Below are 13,705 nucleotides of genomic sequence, written 5' to 3' on the forward strand. Positions count from 1 at the left end.
TTCTAATCCTCACATCATGGAATAGACCCTTTTTAAGGCCGCAAGAGCCCACCCTGCGCTCAGTGTTCTGTCGCCCACTCTTTTACTGACCCTGTTAACATCGAGAGTTTAGCCTTTATTTGGGGTGTGCCACTCTACGCTTGCTGAGGGCTTGCATTTGACTTTACCCTCACCCCACGCTGGTAAATCTGGGGGGGGGGGGGGGTTAACCAATACATAAATTGCCTTTTTCCTTTTTTTTAACTGTCAAGATAGTTCTTGCATTTTTATCAGCATCTGGAATGTTTTAAGAATTTTTATTTGTCCCTCACTTTGGAATAGGAGGGGACTAAACATTTAACTTGAAATCTAAAATTTCAACTTGTTTCCTTGTTGTAATTACATTGCATATAACATGATTTATTTGCTGAAACAATGATATTCTGAAGTACTGTTCACATAGTCAGTTAGTTGTGTTGCAAAATTAAATATTTACTGTCACAACTGATGAATAAAACAATTTCTAATGCACAAAAAAATCCAAATGTTTGCTTAAAGGAACGTGAAACACAACATTTTTCTTTCATGATTTAGGTAGAGCATACAATTTTAAACAACTTTCTAATTTTCTTCTAGTCCATTTTATTTGTTCTCTTGGTATCTTTTTTTGAAAAGCTGGGCATAAGATCTGCAGCGTGTACTTGTCTATTTATGGCAGCAGTTTTGCAAGAATGTTATCCATTAGCAAGAGCTCTAGATGGCCGCACTATTTACTTCCATGTTGTGCTCCAGACATCTACCTTGATAGCTCTTCAACAAAGAATAATGTGGGAATGAAGCAAATTTGTATATTGAAACTCACAATATGCAATCACCCACTGGGTGAGATAACACAGTCTGAGGTCTTAGTGTTATTCAGCAAACTCACTCCCGGCAAGTTGTTTACTTCCACGTATCTTTAAGGAAAATACTCCAATTGCCAAAAAAAAAGTTGATAGAAATATATATATTAAAACGACCACACAGGGTCATCATAATTCTTAGTTTAAAACATCAATTTATCTCTACCGGCATCTCTGACAGAGATAAATTGATGTTTTAAATTGAGAATTATTTGCTGTAACCCCTTCCAGAGCTGTAGGAGCGCGAGATCAAACAATTTCTGCATTCCTCATTGCTGAACACAATAACAGAAACAGCTCTACTAACAGAATACATGGAAATGCAATTGAAACAATAAAATAAACTATTGATCTCAAATTAGCTATAAATATAAAATGCTGTTTCTAAATGGCCCCCATATGTATCCAGAGGAAGTATAGAAACCGTCAATGTGATCACTTCCCTTATGAGCTATACTGTTTTATGTTATTTTGTGTCTTTACTTGGTCTAATTCATCAGCCCACTTTTTCTTCTTGTGAATTTAATTTGGATTTAAAGCAAAATTACTCTTCTAGACATTGTAATAAACTGTTATGCATCGTGCAACTCTTTTATATGGGGATTAAGTGTTTAAACTCTGTGGTATTAGCATTTGGTCCCTAAGCATAGATTTGGTTGTTCGTGTTGGTTTTATGTATGTGGTTTACTCTACAAACAAGTAACCTTTTGTATAATTCTTTTTTTCTCATATAGGTGGTTTCCCTCCTTCAGTATATCTCTTCCTTATCAAGGCTTACACATGTATGTCTTCTTGTAGATATTAAAATTGTGAAACAGGATGAATTGCTGAAGCCACTATTGGCAATTTTGTTTTCAGTGCTTTCCATGGAATACAAACAATGCTTTGGTAAGTCCTATTTCCCATTGAAGACAGTAAATCGCCAGCTTAATGGAAATACAGAGTTTGTGTTAAATTAATACATATGTACTTTCATGTTTTGACCTCTTATGATGATACTATTGGCTCCATTGTATATACAATGTTCACTAGCAAACAATACTGTTATTTAAGCCAATGATAAAGTTCTAGCTCAAAAAAGTAATTGCACAAATTGCGGCACGAAACACATTAAAAATATATTAAAAAGTACAGTTATACTCATAATATTAGCATCTAAGAAAAATATATAAAAAAAAGATATAAGGGATCAAAGATATGAGGTCTCAGGTGTTAGAGATACATACATATACATGGCTAAAGATGTATATGTATTGTGTGTGTGTGTGTGTGTGTATGTATGTATGTATGTGTATATATAGATATAGATAGATATAGATATCCAGTGGTAGTCAAATAGATATCAATAGATATCCAGTGGTAGTCAAAAATTTGCATTGCTCACAGATGACTCCAACTCATGTTTCTTCATTCAACAAGAACATATATATATATATATATATATATATATATATATATATATATATATACATGTGCATATATTTATAGATATGTATGTTTTTATATATATATATATATATATATATATATATATATATATATATATATAATGTGTGTGTGTATTTATATGTGTATATTTCTATTTACAGACATATAAACACATAAATACATGTATAGACATATATACATGTGCATTTGAGTCCTTTATACTTTAAGTAGCTGAAAACATGAAAAAGCATACTAATGCAATATTAATATTTAATAAAGTGTTATACTGTACTGTGTATATACTGTAAATATTTTACATTCCAATGCTCTGCACATAGCACAATATGTTCTATGTATTTATATATATATATATATATATATATATATATATAACATAATTTATGCTTACCTGATAAATTTATTTCTCTTGTAGTGTATCCAGTCCACGGATCATCCATTACTTATGGGATATATTCTCCTTCCCAACAGGAAGTTGCAAGAGTCCACCCACAGCAAAGCTGCTATATAGCTCCTCCCCTAACTGCCATTACCAGTCATTCGACCGAAAACATGCAGAGAAAGGAAAACCATAGGGTGCAGTGGTGACTGTAGTTTAATGGAAAAATTACCTGCCTTAAAGTGACAGGGCGGGCCGTGGACTGGATACACTACAAGAGAAATAAATTTATCAGGTAAGCATAAATTATGTTTTCTCTTGTTAAGTGTATCCAGTCCACGGATCATCCATTACTTATGGGATACCAATACCAAAGCTAAAGTACACGGATGATGGGAGGCACAAGGCAGGTACTTAAACGGAAGTTACCACTGCCTGTAAAAAACCCTTTCTCCCAAAAATAGCCTCCGAAGAAGCAAGGTATCAAATTTGTTAAATTTGAAAAAGTATGAAACGCAGACCAAGACTCCATCTTGTAATCTGTTCAACAGAAGCCACATTTAAAAAAGGCCCAAGTGAAAACCATAGCTCTAGTAGAATGAGCTGTAATCCCTTCAGGAGGCTGCTGTCCAGCAGTCTTATAAGCTAAATGAATTATGCTTTTTAACCAAAAAGACAGAGAGGTTGCTGAAGTCCTTTGACCTCTCCTCTGTCCAGAATAGACAACAAACAAGGTGAATGTTTGATGAAAATCTGTAGTAGCTTGTAAGTAAAACTTTAAAACACGAACCACGTCCAAATTGTGTAATAGACGTTCCTTCTTTGAAGAAGGATTAGGATACAAGAATGGAACAACAATCTCTTGAGTGATATTCTTGTTAGATACCACCTTAGGTAAAAACCCAGGTTGGTACACAGGACTACCTTATCCGTACGGAGAACCAGATAAGGAGAATCACATTGCAACGCAGATAACTCGGAGACTCTATGAGCCGAGGAAATAGCTACCAAAAAGGAACTTTCCAAGATAGAAGTTTGATATCTATGGAATGAAAAGGTTCAAATGGAACTCCTTGAAGAACCTTAAGAACCAGCTTTAAGCTCCATGGCGGAGCAACATTTTTAACCACAGGCTTGGTTCTAACCAAAGCCTGACCAAATGCCTGAACGTCTAGAATACCTGCCAGACGCTTGTGCAAAAGAATAGACAGAGTAGAAATCTGTCCTTTTAAAGAACTAGCTGACAACCCTTTTCTCAAAATCATCTTGGAGAAAAGATAATATCCTGGGAATCCAGACTTTACTCCATGAGTAACCCTTGGATTCATAACAATAAGATATTTACACCATATCTTATGTTAAATTTTCCTAGAGACAGGCTTTTATGCCTGTATTAAGGTATCAATTACTGACTCGGAGAAGCCATGCTTTGATAACATCAAGCGTTCTGTCTCCAGGCAGTCCATCTCAGATTAGTTATATTTAGATGGTTGAAAAGACCCTGAGGTAGAGGGTCCTGTCTCAGAAGCAGAGACCGTGGTGGAAAGGATGACATGTCCACCAGATCTGCATACCAGGTCCTGCGTGGCCACGCAGGCGCTGTCAAAAGCACCAAAGCACTCTCCTGCTTGATCTTGTGCAAACCCCTCCGGAGGGAATTCCCACTCCCCCGGATGAAAAGTCTGACGACTTAGAAAATCTGCCTCCCAGTTCTCAACACCTGGGATAGGGATAGCTTTTAGACAAGAGTGAGTCTCTGTCCAGTGAATTATTTTAAGACTTCTAACATTGCTAGGGAACTTCTGTTCCCCCTTGATGGTTGATGTAAGCCACAGTCGTGATATTGTCCGACTGAAATATGATGTACCTCAGAGTTGCTAACTGAGGCCAAGTCTGAAGAGCATGGAATATCGCTCCCAGTTCCAGAATATTCATTAGAAGGAGGGTCTCCTCCTGAGTCCACTATCCCTGAGCCTTCAGGGAGTTCCAGACTGTATCCCAACCTAAAAGGCTGGCATCTGTTGTAACAATTGTCCCATCTGACCTGCGGAAGGTCATACCCTTGGACAGATGGACCCGAGATAGTCACCAGAGAAGAGAATCTCTGGTTTCTTGGTCCGGATTTAACAGGAGAACAAATCTGTGTAATCCCCGTTCCTCTGGCTGAGCATGCATAGTTGCAGTGGTCTGAAATGTAGGCGTGCAAACGGTACTATGTCCCTTGCCGCTACCATTAAGCCGATTACATTCATGTACTGAGCCACCAAAGGGCGCGGATGGAATGAAGAACACGGCAGAAATTTAGAAACTTTGACAACCTGGACTCCGTCAGGTAAATTTTAATTTCTACAAAATCTATCAGAATCCCTAGGAGGGAAAACCTTGATATTGGGGATAGAGAACTCTTTCCTTGTTCACTTTCCACCCATGCGATCTCAGAAATGCCAGTACTACGTCCGTATGAGACTTGGCAACTTGGATGTTTGACGCCTGTATCAGGATGTCGTCTAAATAAGGGGCCACTTCTATGCCCCGCGGCCTAAGGACCGCCAAAGTGACCCCAGAACCTCCATAAAGATTCTAGGGGCTGTAGTTAACCCAAAGGAAAGAGCTACAAACTGGTAATGCCTGTCTAGAAAGGCAAACCTGAAAAACCGATGGTGATCTTTATGCATCGTAATGTGAGGATAAGCATCCTTCAAATCCATTGTAGTCCTCTATTTACTCTCCTGGATCATAGTTAAGATGGTACGAATAGTTTCCATCTTAAATGATAGAATTCTAAAGAATTTGTTTAAGATCTTTTAGATCCAAAATAGGTCTGAAGGTTTCCTTTCCTTGGGAACCACAAACCGATTTGAGGAAAACTGTGTCCCTGTTCCTCTATTGGAACTGTATGGGTCACGTACACAATGCAAGAATGTCTCTTTCTTTATCTGGTTTGCAGATAAATGTGAAAGGCAAAAACTCCCCTTTTTTTGGGGGGGAAAGCTTTGAAATCCAGAAGATATCTCTGGGGTATAATTTCCAATGCCCAGGGATCCTGGGCATCTCTTGCCCACGCCTGGGCGAAGAATGAAGTCTACCCCCTATAGGATCCGTTACCAGATAGGGGTCTGTTCCTCATGCTGTTTTAGAGGCAGCAGCAGGCTCCTTGACCTGCTTATCTTTGTTCCAGGTCCGGTTGTCTCCAGACCGCCTTGGACTGAGCAAAAGTTCCCTCTTATTTTGCCTTAGAGGAAGTTGATGCCACACCTGCCTTGAATTTTCGAAAGGCACGAAAATTAGGCCTTTTTTGTCCCTTGATTTGGACCTGTACTGAGGAAGGGCATGATCTTTTCCTCCAGTGATATAAGTAATAATCTCCTTCAAACTAGGCCTGAATAGGGTCTGCCCCTTGAAGGGAAGTTAAGTAGCTTATTTATTAAAGTCACGACAGCTGACCATGATATAAGCCATAGCGCTCTGCGCGCCAGTATAGTAAAAAACAGAATTCTTAGCCGTTAGTCTAGTCAAAGGAACAAAGGCATCAGAAAACAAAGGAATTGGCTAGCTTAAGTGCTCTAAGCTTGTCAAATATATTCATCCAATGGAGCCTGTAAAGCCTCATCAAGAGACTCAAACCAGAACGCCGCAGCAGCAGTGACAGGAGCAATGCGTGCAAGGGGCTGCAGGATAAAACCTTGTTGAATAAACATTTTTTATCCATTGGATCTAAAAAAGCACAACAGTCCTCGCCAGAGGTAGTGGTACGCTTAGCTAGAGTAGAAACTCTTCTCTCCACCTTAGGAACTGTCTGCCATAAGTCCCGTGTGGTGGCAACTATTAGAAAACATTCTTCTAAAAAATAGGAGGGGAAGAGAACGGCACACCTGGTCTATCCCATTCCTTATGAAAAATTTTAGTAAACCTCTTTAGGTATTGGAAAAACATAAGTACACACCGGCACTGCATATTATTTATCCAGTCTACACAATTTCTCTGGCACTGCGATTGTACACATTCATTCAGAGCAGCTAAAGCCTCCCTGAGCAACAAGTGGAGGTTCTCAAGCATAAATTTTAAATGTAGAAATATCAGAATCAGGTTAAATCATCTTCCCTGAGTCACAAATATCACCCACAGACTAAGCATATTGTGAGGTAGTATCAGACATGGTTCTTAAAGCGTCTGTATGCTCTGTATCTACCCCCAGAGCTGTTTTGCTTTCCTTTAATTTCAGGTAGTCTGACTAATACTGCTGCCAGTGTATTATACACAACCTTTGCCATGTCTTGTAAAATAAACGCTATGGGCGCCATTGATATACTTGGCGCCATTTGAGCGTGAGTCCCTGGAGCGGGAGTCAAAGGGTCTGACACGTGGGGAGAGTTAGTCGGCATAACTTCCCCCTCGACAGAATCCTCTGGTAAAATAAACGCTATGGGTGCCCTTGATGTACTTGGCGCCATTTGAGTGTGAGTCCCTAAAGCGGGAGTCAAAGGGTCTGACACGTGGGGAGAGTTAGTCGGCATAACTTCCCCCTCGACAGAATCCTCTGGTGATAATGTTTTTAAATACAAAAAAAGATCTTTATTGTTTAACATGAAATCCGTACATCTGGTACACATTCTAAAATGGGGTTCCACCATGGCTTTAAACATAATAAACACAGAGCCTCCTCTATGTTAGACATGTTAGAACGAATAAAGAGACTAGTAAGCTTGGAAAACACTTTAAATCAAGTTAACAAGCAAATATAACAAACGTTATTGTGCCTTTAAGAGAAACAAATTTTGTCAAAATTTGAAAAACAGTGAAAAAAGGCAGTAAATCAAACAAAATTTTTACAGTACATGTAATAAGTTAACAGAGCATTGCACCCACTTGCAAATGGATGATTAACCCCTTAATGCAAAAAAAAAAAAAAAAAAAAAAAATTTTTTTAAACAGACACAACAAAACTGTCACAGCTGAGCTGTGGATTACCTTCCCTATAACTGTTTCTATGCAAAATTTAAGCCAGCCATGTGGAAAAATTAGGCCCCAATAAGTTTTATCACCAAACATATGTTAAAAAACGATTAAACATGCCAGCAAACTTTTTAAAACACATTCTTATAAGAGTATGTATGTCTATTAATAAGCCTGATCCAGTCGCTATCACTGCATTTAAGGCTTTACTTACATTACTTCGGTATCAGCAGTATTTTCTTAGTCAATTCCATTCCTTAGAAAAATATATTACTGCACATACCTTAGCATATACCTCTATCAATCAGCCTGGTACCAGTCGCTTTCACTGCATTTAAAGGCTGTACTTACATTACTTCGGTATCAGCAGTATTTTCTTAGTCAATTCCATTCCTTAGAAAAATATTTTACTGCACATACCTTATTTGCAGGAAAACCTGCACGCCATTCCCCCTCTGAAGTACCTTACTCCTCAGAATGTGTGAGAACAGCAACTGGATCTTAGTTACGTCTGCTAAGATCATAGAAAAAACGCAGGCAGATTCTTCTTCCAAATACTGCCTGAGATAAACAGCACACTCCGGTGCCATTTAAAAATAACAAACTTTTGATTGAAGAAATAAACTAAGTATAAAAAAACCACAGACTCTCACGACCTCCTATCTATGTTGAGACTTGCAAGAGAATGACTGGTAATGGCAGTTAGGGGAGGAGCTATATAGCAGCTTTGCTGTGGGTGGACTCTTGCAACTTCCTGTTGGGAAGGAGAATATATCCCATAAGTAATGGATGATCCGTGGACTGGATACACTTAACAAGAGAAATATATATATATATATATATATATATATATATATATATATATATATATATATATATATATATGAAGAGAAAGGTAAAATCAGCGCTAAGTTTGAAACCCTTGGACAGTATTTATATATATATATATATATATATATATATATATTTTTTTTTTATATATATATATATATATACTATGCTATGTGAAGAACTTGGGAATGTGACATATTCATATTTTCATGTCAGATTAGCGAATTTGACAATATGCTATCAGGTTTGCGCTCGTGTAGGGTGTTAATTTAGTTTTTTCTCCACTTTTTTTTGCTCCTTTGACTTCTATGGAGGGAATATGTTAACACCTAAGTGATATTCTAAGTTCAGATTTTTGCGCGCATCAGGTTAGCACCTGTGCGAAAACAGTTTACTTTCAACTTGTAATACAAGCACTACTCGAAGCGTGCAAAAAGCTTACTTCTAGCTGACTCAGAACTGGAGCTTTAAACACCGCTCCACTTGTAATCTGGCCCTTAATCAGCAGTGTATATAAAACAACTTAAAGGGCCATGATACCCAAGTGTTGAAACACTTGAAAGTGATGCAGCAAAACTGTAAAAAGCTGACTAGAAAATATCACCTGAACATCTTCATGTAAAAATGAAAGATATTTTACCTCAAAATGTCCTTAAGTATTCAAACCCCATTGCAAAGGACTTTAAGCAGCAAATCAGTATGTCTGTCCCGGGACAGCTGAAGGAGCGAGCTTTCGAGCACTCTCATGTTATTTCCCTATTCAGTTCAAGGAAGTGTACTATGAAATCTCATGAGCGTTAAGTGACATCTCATGAGATCACAGTAAAAGAGTTCATGACCTGAACACTGCTGATTCTGATTGGATGCTGTTCATTTCTTCATCTTTTTCTTATTTTTTTTTTACCTGTGCTGGACAGCAGCTGAGTATAACGTTCATCAGATTTCAGTCGGACAATATAACGACTGTAGCCTACATCAACCATCAGTGGGGAACAAGGAGTTCCCTAGCAATGTTGGAGGTTTCAAAGATAATTCTATGGGCAGAGGTTCACTCTTGCCATCTATCTGCTATCCATATCCCAGGAGTCGAGAACTGGGTGGCGGATTTTCTAAGTCGACAGACTTTTCATCCGGGAGAGTGGAACTCCATCCAGAGGTATTTGCTCAGTTGATTCAACTTTGGGGCAAACCAGAACTGGATCTCATGGCGGCTCGCCAGAACGCCAAGCTTCCTTGTTACGGGACCAGGTCCAGGGACCCCAAGGCAACGCTGATAGATGCTCTAGCAGCGCCTTGGTTTTTCAACCTGGCTTATGTGTATCCACCGTTTCCTCTGCTCCCTCGTCTGATTGCCAAGATCAGGCAGGAGAGAACTTCGGTGATTTTGATAGCACCTGCGTGGCCACACAGGACTTGGTATGCAGACCTGGTGGACATGTCATCCTGTCCACGCAGGACCTTCTACTTTAGGGTCCTTTCAACCATCCAAACCTAGTTTCTCTATGTCTGACTGCTTGGAGATTGAACGCTTGATTTTATCAAAGCGTGCTTTCTCTGAATCGGTCATTGATACCTAAATTCAGGCTCGAAAGCCGGTTACCAGGAAAATCTATCATAACATATGGTGTAAATATCTTCATTGGTGTGAATCCAAGGGTTACTCATGGAGTAAGGTCAGGATTCTCAGAATATTATCTTTTCTCCAAGAAGGATTGGAGAAGGGATTGTCGGCTAGTTCCTTAAAGGGACAGATTTCTGCTCTGTCTATTCTTTTGCACAAGCGTCTGGCTAATTCTCCAGACGTTCAGGCATTTTGTCAGGCTTTAGTTAGAATCAAGCCTGTGTTTAAACTTGTTGCTCCGCCATGGAGTCTAAATTTAGTTCTTAAAGTTCATCAAGGGATTCCGTTTGAACCTTTGCATTCCATAGATATCAAGCTGTTGTCTTGGAAAGTTCTGTTTTTGGTAGCTATCTCCACGGCTCGACGAGTTTCGGAGTTATCGGCTTTACATTGTGATTCTCCTTATCTCATTTTCCATGCTGATAAGGTAGTGTTGCGTACCAAACCTGGGTTTCTTCCTAAGGTGGTATCTAATAAGAATAGAAATCATGAGATTATGGTTCCTTCACTATGTCCTAATCCTTCTTCAAAGAAGGAACGTCTATTACACAATCTTGATGTGGTCCGTGCTTTAAAATTCTATTTACAAGCTATGAAGGATTTTCGTCGAACATCTGCTTTGTTTGTTGTCTACTCTGGACAGAGGATAGGCCAAAAGGCTTCGGCAACTTCTCTTTCTTTTTGGCTAAGAAGCATAATCCGCTTGGCTTATGAGACTGCTGCCAGCAGCCTCCTGAAAGAATTACAGTTCATTCTACTAGAGCAGTAGCTTCCACATGGGCTTTTAAACATGAGGCCTCTGTTGAACAGATTTGTAAGGCGGCGACTTGGTCTTCGCTTCATACTTTTTCTAAATTCTACAAATTCGATACTTTTGCTTCCTCTGAGGCTATTTTTGGGAGAAAGGTCTTACAGGCAGTGGTGCCCTCCGTTTAAGCGCCTGCCTTGTCCCTCCCTTCATCCGTGTCCTATAGCTTTGGAATTGGTATCCCACAAGTAATGGATGAATCCGTGGACTGGATACACCTTACAAGAGAAAACAAAATTTATGCTTACCTGATAAATTTATTTCTCTTGTGGTGTATCCAGTCCACGGCCCGCCCTGTCATTTTAAGGCAGGTGTTATTTATTTTTAAACTACAGTCACCACTGCACCCTATAGTTTCTCCTTTCTCTTGCTTGTCTTCGGTCAAATGACTGGGAGTGGCAGTTAGGGGAGGAGCTATATAGACAGCTCTGCTGTGGGTGATCCTCTTGCAGCTTCCTGTTGGGAAGGAGAATATCCCACAAGTAATGAATGAATCCGTGGACTCGATACACCACAAGAGAAATAAATTTATCAGGTAAGCATAAATTTTGTTTTTCTAAAGTTTAACACTGCGAAGTGTAAAATTATGCATTTAGGGAAGAAAAATCCCAAAGTTAATTACAGACTCAATGACACTTTTTTGACAGTAACAAATGAGGAACGGGACTTGGGAATTATTATTTCAGATGATTTGAAATTTAGTAAACAATGTAGTTTTGCAGCAAGTAAGGCCAGTAGAATGCTTGGATGCATTGGTAGAGGTATTTGCAGCAGGAATAGTAAGGTTCTTATGCCACTTTACAGATCATTAGTTAGGCCTTATCTTGAGTATTGTGTGCAGTTCTGGAAACCATGGGGTCAATTTATCAAAGCGTCAACTGAAAATATGCTTGAATTCTGCATCATATTTGTCGCAAGATTGATCCGCCGTAGTTATCAAAGCATCAAGATCGGCAAATGTTGAAATTTGTGACGTAAAATACGATCTCACAATCTCAATCCGATGCAGATCAATGCATGCGTCATTACAGATGTTTCAAATTCACATTCAACTCTATTTGACCCTTTTCCCAATTTATCAAACATTTAACAGGTACGCTTGCGTGTATTCCGATGCATCGTACCTAGTTTTCAATCCGCCACCCTTGAGTTCGTGGATGCCATAGAACTCTTCTGTGTCTGAAAACAAAGAAAGCTTATGTTCAATGCTGCAAGACAATGAAGTTTATGCCATAGAACTCTTCTGTGTCTGAAAAACACAGAAAGCTTATGTTCGATGCTGCAAGACAATTAAGTATATTACATAATAAAAGTAAATTAGAAACTCTATTAAAATTGTATACCCTTTCTAAATCAAACAATATAATTGCTCCACATTTGGTGTACTAGTAGATATAGGGATACAAATGAAAAATACATTACTACTTATGGATTATGCTACAAATTTGTCTCTCATTACAAAGCAAGGGGACAATATTATTTTTACAAATTTGTTGATTGTTTTTTGCCACAAACTTGTCGCACTAATATATATAGAGATAAAAATGAAATACAAAACATAATATTGCTAACTTCCTTTTTATTTTTTGTGAAAAATCTATGTGCACCATGTTTAAGCCATGTAATACAAGTCACACTCTCCACTTTGCACCAATTTTGACTCAACACTTTTCGCACCAGTTATGATGCAAACTCCTAAACAACCCACATACTAGTGAATTTTTCAACCACTTTTGATTGGAATATGCATAATCACATGATTTATGACATCAGCCAATCTGATTCAAATATACATTTTAAACTATCACTAAAGAATCAAAATGCTCGACACTTGTGTCATTGATCACTCATAAGAACTTGTAAGTGTCATTTGTTACATTGTGTATTATACTTTGAAAGTATGTATATGTGAATAAAAAATTAAAGATAAACATTGATGCTGACAGGACACACAGTGTAATATTTTAGACAAGGATTTTAACATTTAAATTGATGTTTGTTTCAAAATAATCTTAAGCTGAAAGCTCAAAGGGATAGCCCACCTAACATTAAACTGTCATGATTCAGATACGGCAGAAATTAAAATCATCTCTTTACTGTCATGCTATTTTCAGTGTATTTTTTCCTTCTCTTGAATTTATTTTTCAGTAAGAAATGTAATGTTATATGCCAGCCTATTTTATAACACCTGTGAAGGGGTGGTTTTTAAAACTAGATTGCAATCAGGAGGGGTTACACAGGTACAGAGAAAACTGGCCCAGCTCTTAAAATATCAATTGATTGCAACTAAATACATATTTGTACTGATACTGATATACTGATTACATGCTATATATGAAATTATTCCTGCTCAGAATCATAATACATTTACACTATATACATATAGTGGTATAAATAAACACAAAAATATGAAAGACAACATTGTTTAGAACAAAAAAAGGAATTTAGGGACATACAAATATGTTTGCAAAAGATTTCTGACATAACACACACACACACACACACATATATATATATATATATTATAACAGATATATATATATATATATTATAACAGATATATATATATATATATATATATATATACACACAAGTATGTGCAAAGATATAAGTACAAATTCTAGCATTAATTATCACTTATAAAAAAAATATGAGATAAAAGCATATCATGACTTTTTTGTATAACAAATAAATATAAAAATAACTTTCTTTAAGATATTGTTTGTTGAGGTATAAATGTAGCTATTTCTTGGACATTAACAGTTGAAAAGTAAGATTAGCTTTAG

The 13,705-nt window shown here is 37.7% G+C and overlaps 1 protein-coding gene across 1 annotated transcript in view; it reads left to right on the top strand.

Annotated features, from left to right (window-relative positions):
• Positions 1-13,705, top strand: part of RTTN (rotatin) — a 1,186,344-nt gene that overhangs the window by 848,823 nt on the left and 323,816 nt on the right. The window contains exon 39 of the mRNA XM_053714873.1: positions 1,616-1,769. Coding sequence (XP_053570848.1) covers positions 1,616-1,769 — 154 coding nt within the window. The remainder of the gene's footprint in view (positions 1-1,615; positions 1,770-13,705) is intronic.

This window comes from Bombina bombina, chromosome 5 (genome assembly GCF_027579735.1).
Source record: "Bombina bombina isolate aBomBom1 chromosome 5, aBomBom1.pri, whole genome shotgun sequence".
In the NCBI taxonomy this organism is placed as follows: Eukaryota; Metazoa; Chordata; class Amphibia; order Anura; family Bombinatoridae; genus Bombina; species Bombina bombina.